The sequence below is a fragment of the Myodes glareolus genome, chromosome 2, assembly GCF_982192425.1.
Source record: "Myodes glareolus chromosome 2, mMyoGla1.1, whole genome shotgun sequence".
Classification (NCBI taxonomy): Eukaryota; Metazoa; Chordata; class Mammalia; order Rodentia; family Cricetidae; genus Myodes; species Myodes glareolus.
Window position 1 is genome coordinate 66,240,693 of NC_142027.1, and position 18,337 is coordinate 66,259,029.

The 18,337-nt window shown below is 49.1% G+C and overlaps 1 protein-coding gene and 1 long non-coding RNA gene across 3 annotated transcripts in view; one reads left to right on the top strand and one right to left on the bottom strand.

The window, feature by feature from the left end:
• Mylk (myosin light chain kinase) overlaps positions 1–18,337 on the bottom strand; it is a 201,552-nt gene that overhangs the window by 53,198 nt on the left and 130,017 nt on the right. For both annotated transcript variants that reach the window (XM_087901132.1, XM_087901131.1), the window contains exon 18: positions 12,441–12,527. In XM_087901132.1, the coding sequence (XP_087757258.1) occupies positions 12,441–12,527 (87 nt within the window). The remainder of the gene's footprint in view (positions 1–12,440; positions 12,528–18,337) is intronic.
• Positions 8,700–11,491, top strand: LOC125413052 (uncharacterized). The gene is made up of 2 exons (XR_015000580.2): positions 8,700–10,581; positions 10,726–11,491. It is a non-coding gene; the product is annotated as an uncharacterized LOC125413052 (long non-coding RNA).

Here is an 18,337-nt window from a genome sequence, read left to right on the forward strand (position 1 = left end):
AATCATTACTAATGTAGTTTATAGAACACATTTGATTTTAGGGGAAAAACCAACACTAAACTATTCAAGTATTTAAGGTTTTATGGGTATAATTTTCTTTCAAGCTGCTCAAAAACATAATTATGTAAGCCTATATCTGCATGTGCATATAGAGGTAGAGAGATATGGAGAAAGAGGGAAAGGCTGAGGGATGCAGCCCAGTGGGGAGAGCACTTGCCTAGTGTGTAGTCAAGTCTGGTGGCCTGTAGTCAACCAGAAGCCACCTCCTACACCCACAGAAGGAAGAATATAGAAAAAGCAAACAGTAAAATGTCGATATATGAGGAATCTGAAGGATATGAAAGAATTGTTCATATTAAATCTTGCACTTTCTATTAGGCTGAAATTATTTCAAACTTAGAGTTAAATAGAAAGCTTTAAAAAAAAGTGTAGGGGCTGGAGAGATGGCTTAGTCATTAAGAGCACTTGATACTCTGTATTACAGAGTACCTACAGGTCAGTATTTCCCTACAGCTCAGCATCTCGCTACAGCTCAGCATCTCCCTACAGCTCAGCATCTCCCTACAGCTCAGCATCTCCCCACAGCTCAGCATCTCCCTACAGCTCAGCATCTCCCTACAGCTCAGCATCTCCCCACAGCTCAGCATCTCCCTACAGCTCAGCATCTCCCTACAGCTCAGCATCTCCCTACAGCTCAGCATCTCCCTACAGCTCAGCATCTCCCTACAGCTCAGCATCTCCCTACAGCACAGCATCTCCCTACAGCTCAGCATCTCCCTACAGCTCAGCATCTCCCTACAGCTCAGCATCTCCCTACAACTCAGCATCTCCCTACAGCTCAGCATCTCCCTACAGCTCAGCATCTCCCTACAGCTCAGTATCTACCCACAGCTCAGTATCTAGCACCGACATAGCGGTTCAGAACAATCTTTAACTCCAGTTTCAGGGAATCTGATGCCTTCTTCCAGCTTCAAATGTACAAGGCATACATGTGATACATGAACATACATGTAGACAAACACTCATATACATAAAATAAAAGTAAGTTTTAAATGTTTTTCTAAAAATAAACAAACAGTCGTTTAAATGAAGCAAAAGAGAAAATGTTGTATTGAGAACATTGCCACAAGCTCATCACTGGGGAAGGGTGGACCCAAGGCCTAAGAAGATGAACCTAGAGAATCAGAGGAGCCCATGGTAGCAACAGATGATGTAGTCTCAAGCAGGGTGGTTTGGGAGGAGGTGGCTAGAGGAGATGGCTGTTATCACAGGATGTTGAAATGAAGCTAGTATGCCAATTTAAATGAAGGAAAATGAAGTATTCAGTGCTTCCATTGAACTAGTTTTATTTGAAGAACTTATTAACCCACAGATGATTAGTGGTTACCACATAGTGCGGGCACAGAGCATGTCCATTGTTATGGAGAGTTCTGAGGGACAGCATTAGGTGTGTGTGCCAGAGATCTGGGTCTTTAGCCTGAGTGCTCAGGGAACCTTCTCACACACAGCTGTCATGCTGGGTCTGAGCGCCCTCAGGTCTTCACAACCCTCGAAGGACAAGGATATCCAGTTAGAATACTGCCACCTCTTGAAAGGCACTTGGAAGGACCACACAGGAAGGATGACTGGGAGACAGAGAAACACTATGAGGATCTAGGAGACTTACAAAGTGGAGGTGCAAAGGTACTTTGAGATTTCTTGCTGAGAACCACGGGGACAACTGTATCAGAGGTAAATGGGTTGGGAGAGTGATTGATGAGTAATTTGGCTTGGTCAAGGGGACTGGATGGATGAAAATATTGACCTGTAGGTAAGCTTCTAAAAGCCAGGGTCGGAGTCCCGGAGAAACACTGGCGGAGACTGGAAGGTGAGAATTTCAGAGTTAAGCTGTGAGTACAGAGGAGAGAACACAATGAAAGATGAGAAGGGCCAGGGCTTATCCCGGGGTATTCACAGAGAGGACAGTGGAAGGACGAGAAAGAATGTCACTGTGAGCAACGGTGGAGGAGAGATGTTGGGAAGGTGATCCAGATGTAACCAGAGCAAAGTCAAGGATGATGCTGGAGGCTAGTGGGTCATACGACAGTCCAGAGGACATATCCAAGGAAAACAGAGAGGGTAGGTGCCCACGGAAATTCTAGTCAGGAGCAATTCTGGTGCTGAACGGACTAAGAAAAAACAGTCAAGAAATATTCCCGCTGTGGTGGAGGCTGACTTCCAGGACTCAAAAGAAGGCAGGAGGGCCTGAAGATGCTACAGGCAACCACACAGGGAAGGCTAACGTGGGAAGTGATGACTAGCTGAGGCTCTCCAGGAGGACTGGAGGAGAGAGGCCAAGGGAAGGAGCAGAACTGATCTCAGGAGAGAGCAAGCCACTTGTCGGAAGGAGCTGGAGGACTGTTGTTAGGGCTGTATGGTGTCCTCTTCCATCCATGTGCTGAAAAAATAACCCCTAGTACTTCAAAATGAGGCCGCCTCAGACACAGGGCATTTGAAGAGGTGACTACATTAATATAGATCAGTAGGGTAGGCCTTAATCCAACCTGACTGGTGACCTCACACAAAGGGAGGAGAAAGAAAGGAGGAAAAGGAAAGGGGGCGGGAGAGGAAGAGAGAGTAGGAAGGGAGGGGCCAGGAAAGGAAGAAGGGAGAGAGAGGAGAAGAGAGAGAGAGGAGAAGAGAGAGAGAGACCCAACTGAGCAGACCTGCACACATAGAAGGAACCCTATGAGGAGGGAAAAGACAGCCATCTGTAAACCAAAGAAGAAAGACCTTGATCTTGGCTTTCTGGCCTGTGTTTCAGCCCCTCTGTCCACCATCTTGTTATGGAAGTCCTAGCTGATCACTGTAGCCAGCTGTCAGCGAGCTCCCGCTGAGAGGGTGGTGGTGGATGAGAAGGAGGGGTGTGAACTGGGGGTACACAAGGAGGTGGACAGCATGAAACCAGAGACTACAGAGTCCTCCTCTATCTTATTGGCTCTGCAAACCCTATGTGGCTAGAAGCTACCCCCAAATAACAGATCTTTGGGTGTTAGGGTTAAGTAGGATTGAAGGCCACGTTTGAAATTTGTCCTATTAAATTTGTGGTTACTGTGGTTTGAATTTGTTAGCATTTGAAGCTGCTTTTGGTTCTACCAGTAAAAACAACTTTAAATGTCAACAATGTTCTGTATGCTATACATATTTTATATGGCCATCTGCAGGGATCCATTCACAGTGTTCTGTGCACTCAGAAGCTGAGTCACAGGACTATAAAATGTGGTTTCTTGGGGGAAGCGTCTCACAGGTGTTCTACTCTGAGCAAATGCACGCAGAGCACCTTCCTCTGTTTCCATCTCATGAGGAGGGAGCTGGAATCTCATGTACTTGGGTGGCTTCCCAAGTTCATGAAGCCATATGTAGCTCAGCTAGAAATAGAGCCGCTGACCATCACGCATCTGGCTACTTTTTGACTTCAGCACACCTGCCCCACCTCCCAAGGCAAGCCCTGGGAATCTTTCTCTGTTCCTGTGCACTGGGGCTAAGGCTCTAGAGCTGGACTTGGGTTCAACTACTGTCCCATCACGAGGGGCTTACCACATGTTATATAACCTGTCAGCTCTTCAGTTTCCTATTTGAAAAGTAGTGTGGGGAAGGCTAGCAAGTTGTCTCGGTGGGGAAAGGTGCTTGCTGCTAAGCCCGATGGCCCAAGTTTCAACCTCAGGACCAACATCTTAGAAGAAAACCAGCACTCCTAAGTGGTCCTCTAAGCTCCACAATAGAGTCATGGCACATGCACACATATGCATGCACATATATGCATGCACACACAATAAATAAACAGGTAAGTGAATGGATGTACCAACAATCTACAAAAAAAGTTTGAGAAGTATAATTATTTTTGAAATAGAAAAATCCAGCACACGGTGCACGTTCTTTGCTGGTCCCTTCCCTCATTTAGCCCCTCCTTCCCAAACAAGCAGATCTCAAAGGACTGCTCTGCCCTCTGGGACAAATTTAGCGCCTCCAGTTATTTGGGATGTGATAATTAGTCTCGATAAGAATCACCTGGGAGACACCTCTGAGTAGGTCTGTGCGTATGTTTCCAGACAGGTTCAACTAAAGAGCCAAGCGTGGTTCAGCCTGAAAGTGAATAAGATTATGCAAGGGGCGGGGCACTGGCTGAGTCAAGAGGAAGGGCACCGAGCGCCAGCATCCAATCTTCTGCTTTCTGCCTCAGATGCAATGTGACCAGCTGCCTCACGCTCCTCCTGGCCCGGCTAGAGCTGCTCTTCCCACTACACTGCGTCGTGATGGGTGAGTCACATCACCCTTCCTCCTTGAAGCTGACTTTGTCAGGCATTTGGGAGAGCAAAGAGAAAGTAACTCAGCAGTAGCTGACCCTGTTGGCCACTCAGTCGGCATCCTCGTGGGACTACCATGCCACTGCACCTTATGTCCTCCTCAGCTCAGGTTTCCAGTTGTGGGTGCAGATACCCAAACTCTCCATAGAGATAAACTGGTCACTAGTGAGTTTCCGCTTCTCTAGACTTCCCCTTCTTACTATCTTGTTAGCCTCGGGGCCCTTTGGCTTTCACCCAATCTCCGACTCCCCAATTTTTCTACATCAGTCACTGTGAGAAAAGAACATCCAACAACAACATGGCAACCTACCATCTTTGCAAATCCCATGATGGCAATGGGCCACGGGTAAGGAGGGGACAGAGTGCCCTCTGTCTGCTGTCTCTGACAGGGAGTGGGGGCACCTCCCTGGACAGTCAGCCCACATCCACATCCTTCCTGGCCAGGCCTGGCCCCTCACCTCTCACGCCCCCTATTTTTCTCACCACTACTCCCACTCACATCTTCCCTGCAGCCAGGCCTTTCTTCTGTGCCTAACCTCCTAGACACCATCGCCCTACCCCAAATCAAGCCCAGGACCGTCTCCCCAGATAGCTTCTTGTCCCACATCTTGCAAGAGCCTCTCCTTGCCCATGGCCAGTCACAAGTGCTCATCAGTTCCATCACCCGAACAGATGGTTGGGCTCCCCCCGCCCCCAGCATTCACCATCACTGCCCTATTCTCACCTCAGCACCATCCCAGGGCCTTTTGTCTCCTAGTCCTTACCCTAAGACATCTGTCATGCTGGGACCAGAGTGACCTGTCTCAAATATAAATCTGAAGTTGAATATAAGGCTACCTGCTACCACTCAGGACCAAGTTCATCTGGTCTTACAAGGTCACTGAGACTAGCTCTGGTTATTTCCAGTCTTCTTTCATGCTAATCCTTCCTGAGGAATACCCTCCTAGTTCTCAAGTCTCAGTGTGCATTGTGACCACCTAGAGACTTTCCAGGTTTCCAGCTGCTACTGGTCAGCTGCGTGCTGGTCTTTAGGTGACGCTCCTCTGCACGCCACACTCAGCGTCTTTCAGTTTCTGCACACTAGCATCATGCCATGGCTCCCTGTACATGCTGAGTCTCTTGGCAGACTTCTACACATTCTGTAAGCAGCTCTCAGCTCAGCACACAAACTCCAAGAATAGCTCCTCCTAGTGGGTCTATCCCAGTCACCAGCAGGTTCAGAAACCTACTCACAAAATGTACACACCAAGTTCCCAGGGGACAAAGTCCCATGTCCCCCTGCTATACCTCGAGGGCCCTAGTGGCAAACTGGCATGGGCTTGCCAAGTAGGTATGAGAGGGCAGAGACCATTAGATCTCTGGGAACCTGGGAATTTCTAATGAACTGATGTTGAGATGTAGCCAGGCTGTACAAATCTTGTTACCACGTTCCATAACATTAAGTGTGTGCTCTGTCACATCCTTGATCAAAACTTCCAGGAACTAAGTCTTCTGCTCCAGATGAGATTTGGAGGCCAAATAAAACAGCCCAGTAAAATCATGAATAAAAAGAAAGAATCGAGATACTTCCTCAGAAAGCCAAGGCACTGCTGGAAGAAATCTGTTCTGCGTAACTGATTCTGGAAATGTCTTTTGCATCTTTCTGCCCAGGCCTAAACTAGTACTGGCCCTGAGAACCTTCTTTATGTCCTGGAAGGAAGAGGGTCAGTCTCATGGAAGTTTCTAGATGGCTCAGTTTGAAGGCAGATGAGTACCCCTTTCTGATTCTTGCAGAGTGAAGAGGGTCAGTTAGGGAGCTGGTGCTAACAACAACAGCCTTGGGTACAGGCAGGTCCCTGGATCTTTGTCTCTCTGGGGACATTTCCCTTTTTAGGTAGTTAACTATAAATAGGCATCAAACCCTTTCAAATTCCCAAAACCAGCATTCACTGTCTGCTCAAGTCTCCTGGGAGTGACACAGACTGGGTAAGGCAAGAAGTAGAGCCACCCCTGAGGCTGGCAAGGGAGTCTGGGACTAGCAGGCCAGCTCCCGATAACCTCCACTGAGAAAGGCGCAAGGCACTGAGTGACTGTCCCCTCACCCACTGACTCCTTCTAGTACATTATTACAGACATGTGAAGACATACTGGTTGTCTTCCCAGAATTAACATCTCTGGGCACATTGCCCACTTGCCTCCCTTCATAGCTTCCAGAGGAACACAACTCCTCTTGTTGCTGCAAGCTATTATTCCCAAACCCCATGGAATGTCATGATAGTTGTGAAAGAGGAGTCTAGCATGGCCGGGCCAGCCGAGCCAGCAGGGCCAGTGCTGCTTGTCAGGCCCCCATAAGCTGCTTCTGGGAATGACCGAGACCATCAGTTACTCAGCTCATGGAAGATAGCGAGAAAGCTGAAGGATCTGGAAGTAGCAGCCCAGTGAATGACGATCAAGGTATCCCATGCATGGGCACAGATACATGTGGGGTACTATCACAGTCAAATATACACCCTGTAAAGAGGTGGTGTAGGAAGGGTTGGTGCCTGCCTTCGGGGGCATCTGTAAAAACATCCTAACTGTTCTCCATGGGCCCCATACTTCCAGTGTTAGGCAAGTTCTTCTAGATTTCCTTTCAGCCCTGTGGGTTTGATCAGAATTTAATATTTCCCATGGCCTGCAGAGAATGCTTTTTAAAAAGATTTGACCTAGAGAAGACCAAGAGGCCTAGACAACATGCTTGAGATCCATAGATACTTTCAAGTCGACATGACTTTTAGTTTCACAGAGACACGTAAGATGGACCAAAACAAAGAGAAACACTGTCATCAGAAACGGTCCACTGTGGTCACCAGGAGCCCATGTGCACCACCCTCCAGAGGTGAGTGTCCAGGCCAGGCACAGACTCCAAAGGGAAGGTGCCCCTGAGTTGTCCCTAAGTCACAGAACAGTAAGGGCAGGGGCCCTTAAATCAGGAGGAACTCATGTTTTGATTGGGAAGATTAAATACTGTGGACCCAACTCAAATATCTGTTATGCTAAGCTGTAAAACCAACAGGCGCTCGTTATGTCTTTCTTACTAGGACCCAGGTCTATCACCGTGCTGACATTGCTTCGTCTGTGCTTCGTCTCTTTTTAACTTATATTTTCTAAAACCATCTTTTAAGGCCTATGAATCCATCCTTCAAGTAAAAATGCTTGCCTTCCTCTACACAAAGTCCCCAAGAATTCCACTGGCTAATGAGATCCCCTTCAGTAGAAGCACCCCAAAGTTGGGCTTTAGGCTCCGGGCCACCCTCCCTGTAGGGTGCTTCCATCACTGTGTAACCTTAGAGAGCCAGATTCTCCGGAACTGTGTCCCTCACAACTCAGCGTCAGTGTCCTGATGTCACAGCTGGACAAGGTTTGAGACCAGCCTTGGAAGGTGTTCACTGGATACTGAGGAAGCCATGTTCTAAAGGGTCGAAGGCCTTTGAGAAAAGCTATGTGTTTAGCTAGTAGAAGAACTAAGACTTCTGCTTCTTGCTACCCCACGGCTTTCTTGCTATGCCCCATGTCTGAGCAACTCCCTGGAAGTGATCGTAACAAGCCACCTCTGGACACGTGGAGCTTCACTGAGGCGCTCCTGTCTCTCAGCGGCTAACTCAGCTCAGGCAGAGACCCAGTGCTTCTCCCTGGGCCTGAGCACATCTCCCATTTTATCTCCAAAACAAGAAGAGGAGTCAATCCTGTGTTGAGGGAGAAGGTACAGTAACCCAGGGATTCTGATAATATATTTTCACTAAGAAAAGACATTATTGGGCCAAGTGACAAAAAAAAAAGAGGGTAGACTGTGGACAGAATAGATAGCAATGTTGGTTAAGTGTCAACTTTCCTGATTCCAACTACATATTGTGGTTTTATTCTTAGGAGACATACAATGAGCAAGAAATGATTTAAAATGGTATCTGTCTATCTAGATGAAAATTATAAATATACAGAGAATGACAAAATGCTGGGATAAAATGACAACTGGTGATTTGCACGTAGAAGGAACACAAGAGTTCTTTGCACGGTTGGCTCTTGGACTTTCTCTGTAACTTTGAAATAATATCAAAATGGCTGTTTCAAAAACCCCATCGTGAGACATGCAGCACACACACTGAGAGGCCTCTAGATCCAGGGACACAGGTCAGTGCCTTTCCTGACTCCTCTGCCACCCCACCTCCTCCTGCTGCCACTGCGGGCCAGGGGGAAGAACTGTCGGCCCTTGTGTTTGTGTGGTCAACGTGGAGCGAGGCCAAGTCTACAGCAAGGTGAAAGGGGACGAGGCAGGAAGACGGACCACACGGCTCCGTTCCTTACCAGCTGGGAGACCCTAAGGCAGGTCAGTTTCATTTCTGAGGCTCAGTTTCGCTTCTCTAGGAAATGGGAGCAAATGCTGCATTTCTAAGGCAGCAGAGGCTTGGCTACTGGCGCACAAAAGGAGCTCCTGACATGACGCCTGTGCACGGCACCAGCACACCGGTTTTGTTTGACTCAGCTGTCCTCCCAGCTTTCCCTCCAGCATCTGCAGTTCCTCCCCCAAGCTCCCGCCGGCCTCTCCTCCCCTGCCAATGTTATCATTCTTCTTCAAACCACATAAACTACATTCCTCTGCCTCCTTCAAAACCCAGTTCTGAGTTTTCCTCACCTCAAACCCTCCCAAACTTCCTCCCGTGTTTGTGGCTTGTGACTTGGGTGACTGGCAGGTTAACAAGTACTTTAGTCATAGGGGGGTGGGGGTAGACTGCCTGGATTCTTTCTCATGCCACAATGAGGCTTGGGGGCTCCCAGGCAAGTGTGGTCAACACTGTCCAGTCCTACACCAACAGCTGGCTCATAGGAATAAACCATCCTTTGGGACAGGAGGGTGCATAGAAAGGGGCCTGGCTATACTCTGTTTGACAGGAAAGTCGCCCCCCTTTCCTCAGGAAAGATGGATTTCCTCCTTAGATTAGATACTTCACAGCCTTGTGACAAAACCACATGTATAATCCAGAGAAGGACCGCTCAGAGAATCCAACACGTCTGGGAACGAGGATAACACGCTAGCAAACATGGCATGTGATGAGGGCATGCATGCTACATGTCTGCTCCCGTTTCAGTGGGGAGGATAAACCCTTCCTGCCGAGGACTTTCTGTATTAGCACACATATAAAGTGCACAGAACAAAAGCAAGTGAGTGTGTAAATGAAATAGAAGATAGAAGAGTATTTTCACATTGCACTTGGTATATTCTTGTATGTCTTAAAATGCTCACGAGAATGCATGCATATATAACTTAAGCAATTTTAAACAAATTATACCTCAAAGAATAAAAGAATTGGGGACACAGACTTTAAGACACCACCTTTACTTCCTGTCCCTGGGAGCAGCCACCTTGTCAGAAGGCGCCAAGGACCAACCTTGGTGGGGTCCCTCAGGCCTCTGGGGTGCAGGTTTCTAAGGGACAGGCATGCATGTAGAGGGCAGCCAAAACCATAACCTAATGCACAGAGAGACAATAGGCTTAGGGTGGTGGTGACTGCGTAGACAAGCCAGCACAGGGAGGCCATCAGGGTGTGTGGGATGGAATATCCATCACAGGACCATAGAGGAGTGAAGGTCTCTTTGCAGATGAGTAGGTGGAGTTAATCCTGTGCTGACTGTGTTTTCCATGAGGTCCAAACACTTCCTGCCAGCCCCTGCTTCCCCACTCCCAGTACCTTAAGGCTGCCTCCACAGGGTGTCTTGCTCTTAAGCCACTAGTGTGAGGGCACCTGGGGGACTCTGCACCCTTCCCAGAGGCAGCAGGCAAATCCTCTCCTGCTCTGAACCAACCATGGATAACAGAGACAGCTTCCCACGGAAAGGCAGATTTTTAGTATGGCTCCACACTGGGACAATCTAGGAGCATGAACAAATGCGGAATCCCAGCCGCCACCCTAGAGTTTCTGTTGACTTGGTCTGAGGGCAGCCTGGGCACGGTGGTTTCCAAGTTCTACAGGTGACTCTAATATGCAGCCAGAGCTGCCACGTAGGCCCCCAAAGTGTGATGATGACAAGTTGGTTGGGGTTTTCCACGGCCGCCTGCTCTGCAGGGCAAAGTGCCCAGTGCGGAGCCTGCTCATTGTCTCCCTGCCTCCTTGCACTTGTTTTTCTTCTCCACAGTCTGCTCTGACCCTGTCTCACCCTCCTCAGGATTGCACAGAACGGGGTTCCAGACCTGAAGACGGGGTGGCTGGACCTCTGTCCCTGTCAGGTGAGCCCCCTTATGACGCCTGTGTCACAGTTCCTGCTGCTCTTCTAAGAGCAACACTTGGTTCGCTCATGCTGGCCCACAGTTAGCACAGCCAGGCCCAGGCGGCAGCTCTGGAGAATAACACCGCTAACTCATTTCTCCTAGGTGCGCACGACTGTCCTTGAGCTTTCAACAGCTTATTAAAGTCTACTCAGAACAGTCCTGACTCCTCCGCTGTCTGAGTGGATCTCACTTCGTGTAAACATCTTGGAGAGATTCTACCTTCACGCTGGCTACCCCACCATGAAGGCTGAGGGAGGACCTCTGACCCTTCGGTCCGATTAGCCGTGTTCCAAGAGCTCAGCAGCAGCAAAGGCAAACACACGGCTTTACACAGAAAAGAATAACGCAGCCATAAAACACAATCTTATCATGGAAAGAAAACTGATCTTTGGAACAAGGAGACTGGATCGCTTCCCTCTACTAGTAGAAGTGAGAGCTTATCTTCTGGTTTTGTTTTCTGTTTTGATTTTTTAAATTTTTTTCTTTTTTGAGAGTCTCACTCTGTATCCTAGGTGGGCATAGAACTCACTATGTAGCCCAGGCTAGCCTCACCTCAGCTTCTCAAATATTGGGATTACAAGTGTGCACCATGCCTGGCTTTCTGTTTATTTTAAAACTTAGTGTGTTCTGGCAATGGTCAAGGAACTCTGTGCCCTGTAAAACTGGAACTTTAATAAGGTAGTTCTGCTAATAAAAGCCACACTAATAATCACAGCAGAAGACGAGGCTGCATTATGGCTTTTGAGGACTTTAGGAACCTCTGTGTCTATCATTAGATACTTTTATTTGATAGGTATTAAATTTTGATTATGTAGGTTACATTTTACAACTGCATAAAGATGAATAAATTAATATTACACATTTCAAATACTATCTTGAAACAGTTCTTTTTTTAAAATTGCAGCTTTGTAGGCATGAAAGCAGCATGTACCCGAAGCACCCTGTCTAATAGAGATGCCGGTCACGGGGGGGGGGTGTCAGATCCAGAAGGAGGGAGGTAGTCTTGTACGGTTTTGATTATACCTGTGCCCTTTCTACCCGACTATTTCTAATATTCTGAAATCTGACTCGGAAAGACTGTAGTGAGATCCTTCCATAGACACAGCATGCCATCCTGAGGGCCAGGCTGGCCTTCAGGGGATACACGAGGACATTACTATAAAGCCAAGAAGATCAGTCAAGGTGGGAGTTGGATGTTCTGGAAAGTTACTGAGGTGGCTTTAGTGAGAGTTTTCTGGAAAGTTGCCCATGAAGGCAAAGTCACGAGAAAGGAAAGGAGATGGGGCTCCCCAGGACTCAGTGAGGAGCTCTCTATGGAATAGCTGTTAGGGAGGGGACAAGCATGAGACAGCAGTCAGGGCACACATGGGGCTGCACCTGTGCACACAGTGCAGATGCAGGTTTGTTCAGGGCAGGAACACATGAGAGGCTAACCTGCGGGAGTCGGTAGGGACCACTGGGCACTTCTGATGATGTCATAAGCACAGAGTAACCTATAGGAAGGTTCCCTTGACAGGACAGGATCAACTTAAAGATGAGGAACCGTTCCCATGGGGGTCTAAGTGACAACCAAAAAGAGGTGCAGGAGGTCTGGAGGTTGTGGTCAGGAAGACAAAATCCCCAGGCTGCAGATGGAGTGGAGAGAGACTGGCAGGGGTTGAGGAAAGGTGATTGGCTCAGTAACCAGGAGGACATGGGGTACCCTGGGGGATGGGCAGAAGCATGTCCTCAAGGAGTTCAGGGCAGAGCTGGGGATCAGGAAGCAGCGGCTGTGCCAGCACGCCTGCCTTTGTATGGAGAAGCTGAGAGGCACTTACTCTCTGTTCCTAGCACAAGGGGAAGAGAGCTCTTGGGTCTCCGGGATTTCATCTCCGGGGCCTTGGTGTTCTCACCGGTCTGAGCATCTGGAACAAACAAAGGGAACAGAAACATCAGTCAGCAGCTGTCTAAGGAGCTGAGGAGAGGAGGCACCCCAGGCAGCACCCCACCTTGACCCTGGTCGGCCCACCCACCCTACATTCCACTCGGAGGCCCTCTGTGCCCGCCGCCGAGTGGCGCCTGCAGCAGGCCCTTCCTCCAGGGGAGCACCAAAGAAGGAGCGCCTGCTGGATGGTCCTGATAAATCAGGAGGCTGGGACAGTCACCCAGCAGGATGGATGGCCAAGCTAGCGAGCTGGTTATTGCTCCCTGCTGTAGCAGTAGAGGCTGCCAGGACTAAGGCCTCTTAGCAGGGCCTAGGCCCTCAATACCCTTTGCTCTTCTTGTCCCCATGGGGCCTTGATTCGCTTATCTAAATGGTCTACATCTCAAAGGCTATCTGCAGATGGAGGGGCCTCACACAGAAGAAAAAGACCAGGCCCCTTTGGGTTTCTTTGGGTTCCTAGACTAAAAGGTGTGCGTGGCCTTTGGTTTCTGAGACTTGCTTTTGCCCTGGGTCAGGCCTGGCCAGATGAAGGCTTCAGGACAGGCCACTCGCATAGTCTCGGGGACTAAGGCTGGGACTCATTCAAGTGTATTTGCAGCACATCTAAAGGCAGGTCTTCGGATCCCTGCAGTGGCCATTGGCTGAGGCTGGGCAGCAAGTTCCCTCTTCCACCTTAAGGTAAAGGTCAGACAATGCCGACCGGGAGCAGGTATACTCTTCCCGAGGATAGATGTGAGCACCGTGGGCACGGAAAGGGCTCTCTCTGGATTCTCACGAGACTGGATTTTTCAAACTTTGTGGTAAAACCACCCAGGACTTAGATAAGAAGCCGCTGGCTGACAGGCCACTACCAGGCTCCTGTATTTACTACTCTTCGGGCAAGGGATGGAAGGCACCTCCCCCCAAGTTCCTTCCTGTCCTTATCCTTCATTTCCTGCTCCCAAAGAGGAAGCTCAAAGGGAGGAGGGGATTTTCCAGCAAGGGCTTTGGCCACATTCCTGTGGCTTGGCTGGAGAAGAAGGGCTAACAGGCTGTCCCTGCCTGCAGGTTGGGCACCTCAGCTGGTCTTACCTAAACTGGGTTCCCTGTAAGGGGTGGTACTAGGAACATAGACTGCAGAGATCGGGGGACGGGGGACACACACTTCCTAGTTTCTGGTTGCATTTCTCCTAGATGACATCTGTTTCCTTGCACGCTCTAGAATGTGCATCTGTCCACACAGCCCCTTTTACTAAGTCTTTCATGTAGGCTTCCTTCACCGCTTGCCTGGCCTCTCTATGACAGTGACATTCATGTGACAGAAGTTGCATGTGGGCACAGTACAGGTTTAGTTAGGTGGCAGCCGAGGGACAAGGTCAACCCCCCTGTTGAATACAACCAAAGCCATATACACACAACTGTGGAAACGATTCCACTTGAGCATTACTTAGGAGTTCCTAGCACTATATGATGGGGTGAAGAAAAGGGACAAAGGAGGAAGAGGTCCTTTTAAGCAGAGCTTGACCTCCCAGCCCATACCCTGCGGCCTCTCCCACTGTATGACGCCCCTGTCCTGCCACCTCCATAAGAGCAAAGGAGCCCCAGACGGAGAGTTCAGGGTTCTTGGCTTCTGGAGCCGACAAGGTCTCAAGTTGCCACCCATGCTCCGAGGCACCAGTTTCACATGGATACATTGGAGGAGCAGAAAGACCCCTGGGACTTTAAAGAAAGGTGCATTCAGAAGTGTCTTGTCTTCCCCTTCCTAGGAGGAGGAATGAATGGCAGAGTGTGTATGTAGTACCGAATTCCTGCTTCAGTGTGCTTTTTCTCACGCTAAGTTCCAGAGCAGAGAGGAGTCTGGGAAAGAGGATCAAAGTCCTTTTTCTGACATGTAAGTGGAGGCACAAGCAAGCCAAGGTGATGGGCCCAGATTTTCTGGCTTTTGAAAGAGGGTAGCAGGGGCCCATGGAGGCCTTTCCTCGTCAGGCATGCTGGGTGCTATTTTGGTGCATTTTGTCTTTGTCATTGGCCCCTTTGAGGACTTGGGCAAATCATTTAAACTGCTTCCATAGCCGTAGAAAGGGAACTTTTATCTTTTCTAGTTCACTGCATCCCAAAATCCAGAGAAGGCAAGGCATAAGATGATATTTTGGGCCGGGCAGTGGTGGTGCACACCTTTAATCCCAGAACTCGGGAGGCAGAGGTAGGCTATCTCTGTGAGTTCGAGGCCAGCCTGGTCTACAGAGCGAGTTCCAGGATAGGCTCCAAAGTTACAGAGAAACCCTGTCTCAAGAAAACCAAAACCAAACCAAAACAAAACAAAACAAAAAAACAAAAAGCAAAAAACCAAACCAGATGGTATTTTGGAGTGATCAAAAGCACCATTTACCTAAATGAACTCATTCTTTTTGTTAGCCATGGTCCCTCACCTTCTAATGGACTTTAGCATTCTCTCACTTCAGAAAGCCCTCAATCAGCTCTACCCACCTCTGCAGAGCCCTTGGCTCTGGGGCAGCATGGGTTCAGGAGAAGAGTGAGCACTTCACCTGGGCTGCGCATGGAGCTGGTTTTGAGAAGCTCCACTCACTGCAGCTTATCTCCCCATCAGACCCTGAAGAAAAGGGCTCAAGTTTCCCTTCCAAACCAGGCATATTCCAAACCCAGAGGCTCAAGGCAGGGGAGAGCAGCACCCCCTAAGTGCCAGTAATGTGGGGGCTGTGTAGGAGGTATGGGGCCCAGCCAGGAATACCAAGCTGCCTGGCCACTGTGAGAACCGCAGCACGGAATGGGCTGGGAGGACCAAACGCTTAATCAAAACCAGCTTTGTGCTCACGTGCTGCCCGGGGATAAAAATAAGAGTAATAAAAGTTTGAGAGCAGCTTGTATTTTCTGTCTATTTTAATCATTTTGTGATGAAACTGGGTTTTATTTCTAGATCTGAGCCCCAGGGCTGGAGTCCTTTGCTGGACTGGTTGTGCCCCTAAAAAAGTATGGGGGTCGAAGATAGAAGTGTGGAAAATCTGGGGCTCCTAAAGAGATCAGGGGATCTGCCCTTACATGGACAATGCCTCATCCCCTCTACTGCTAGACTAGCTTTGGACTCAGGCCCCTGGCAGACTTTTTTGTACTATTTCCCCCACCCCCAAGAGGTTGGATCCCTGGACTCTGACCCTAGGCAAGGGAGGAGGCAGCTTTGGGAAGGTTCTAGGGGAGGGTCTGAACTTCAGGAGCCTCAGGAAGGGCAGAGCAGGGGGCTGAACTCCTGCATCCCCTGAGATGGCTCTTTTCTTGCTCATCTCTCTGCCTAAGAGCAAGCAGCACACGAGCATACAGAATTCTGGCTGGGGAAACGTGAAGTCTTTTCTGGCCGGGTTGTTTAGCGGTGATGAGCCCTTGGATGAGCTCCTAAACTGTGAGATGAGAACCTTCCTAGTTAGGAAAAACAGCATCTCACCGGAAGAGCGAAGGCAAACAATAGGCAAGGAGCCAGCGAGATGCCTCAGTGGGTAAAGACACCTGCCACCAAGACTGAGGGCCTGAGTTTGATCCCCGGGACCCACGTGGTGGAAGTAAAGAAATGAGTCCTGCGAATTGTCCTCTGACCTCCACACAGACTCTATTTCATGTCCTGAGGCCTTAAATAAATATTAAAGTGTAATAAAAAAATCGAAATAACAGGTGGCATTCACTAGGTATTTATCCCATGCATGCACATGTATGTCCTTCATGTGCTCACAGCAGGTAAACATAACACTCATCAATACTTAAATTCTTTCCCTCCCTCCATCCCTCTCTCGGTCCCTCCCTCCATCCTCTCTTCCTCTCTCTCCCTCCCTCCCAACTACCCTCTCTCCACCCCCCCCTTTCTTTCCTTATTTTGGAGACAAATCTCACCCTGTAGCCCAGGTAGGTTGGGAACTTGTCACACAACCCAGGCTAGTCTTAGACTCAACCCAATCCTCTGGCCTCGGGCTATTTGAGCGTTTCAGGGCTATAAACACAGCCATGTTTGCTTCAGTTCCACCTACTACTAACTAGCTGCACGTGAAGATTTAAAGGATAAACGTGGAAGCAGGAGAGGATTAAGGAACATGCCAGACTCAGCCCAAGGCAGCTCAGCTTCTACTCAGCACAGCCAGCTGACCATAGTGGTTGAGAGCCAGCGCTAGGATTTAGGATCTCATCCAACCAGCCAGGGTGGCCTGTGCAGGTGATCCAGTCTCTTGGTATTAAATGAGACTGATACTGCTGTCCCTCTCCTGAGCCCTTCTCATCATGGCCAGTAACAATCTCTGTGTTATTCTTTCCAATGGTCATCGATCAGGCTGAGCTGTCCCAGCATCGAACTCATTGGTCATTCTTTTCTCTCTAGAATCCTGACCGTTAGGCTTCTGGGCTATCTCTCTCCCGGACTTGGTTCTCTCATCTTGACGACATCCATTCCAGCCTCTTCTGCAGACCCTTGATCTGCCTCCTCCTCTCAGGACTGTACTCTCTTGTCTCTCAGGTCTTATCTTCAGTCACATCCGCTAAAGGAGCTCATTCAATCCCATGTCACTCAACGACCTCTCCGTGTGGCTTCTACCCTATGTTCTGTCTTCAGCCCCTCAGATTCAGCTTCATCTAAATATTTGTCCATGTGACTCACCTCTGGAGCTGTCTCCTGGACATTTTTATCCTCACATGCATGGAAAGTTGATGGTCACCCCAGCCTTCACATTTTGACTTAAGTGGGTAGCATCACCATTGACCCTCACTGCCCCATGAAAGCCTAGATGTGACAAGTCAGAGACCTGGCCCCTCTCCAGCTCTCCAGATCTAATTCATCAGCAGCTCCTATCATCTCTAAATCAAACAGATGATGAATCCCATCTCTTCTATCTACTCCAACAGTCTACATGCCGTCACGTCCTGCAGCTGGCCTCCCTGCTCTCTTCCTTACGTGTCTGAGGTCTGCTCACCATGAAGATGCCTGAGTGATTCTTCACAAGCATCTGCTGCTGTCCCAATACACTGGACTAAAACCTGGTTTCCTGTTCCAGTTCATGCGGCTCTGCAGCCCTGGACCCTGCCCCTCTTTAGCTTTGTTTCCTGGCGCTCTGCACCTGGTGCTTGGCCCACCAGTCTGCTGCTTCTTCCCACACTGCCCACAAGCACAGTCTCTCTGGGTTTTTCTCTTGCTTTTTCTCTCCCTCACCTCTTTTCTCTTCTAAAACTCCTTGTAGGTCTCTGTTCAAATGTCCATTCTACCATAAGTCCTCAGCAACCCTTTTCTGAAGAAGTAGTCCCTTCCCCATTACCAGGCTGTGTTTTTTTCCACATCACATTGTATTGCTCAAGTGTTTGTGCGTGCATATGCACACACACACACACACACACACACACACACACACACACACACACACCAAGCCCAAACACCAGCTCCTTGTGCCTGGCAGGGTGCAGACCTAAATGTTCGTTGAATGAACGAACGATGGCATGGTTGCAACTGGTACATGCTTCCCCTACCCAAAGACACATGATCTTTTGTGACCGTGAAGCCCTGCTCTCCCTGAAGATAAGGCTGGATGCTTTGGCTAGTGTACCTGAGGAAGGGATCCCTGAGCTGGGAGGGAATCATAGGAATGAATGTCCCTTGAGTAGAAATGACTTCCCAGCAGAGGGCAGCCAATGATGGATGCCAAGGTCTCTCAAAAGAGACTTGACATGCACATTCCCTGACCAGAGCCAGCTGGGAAAGGTCTGACAGGCCCCAGGACCAGACACACATGAGTTCTCTCAAGACAATGAATGCTGCGCTTTACTGGGCGG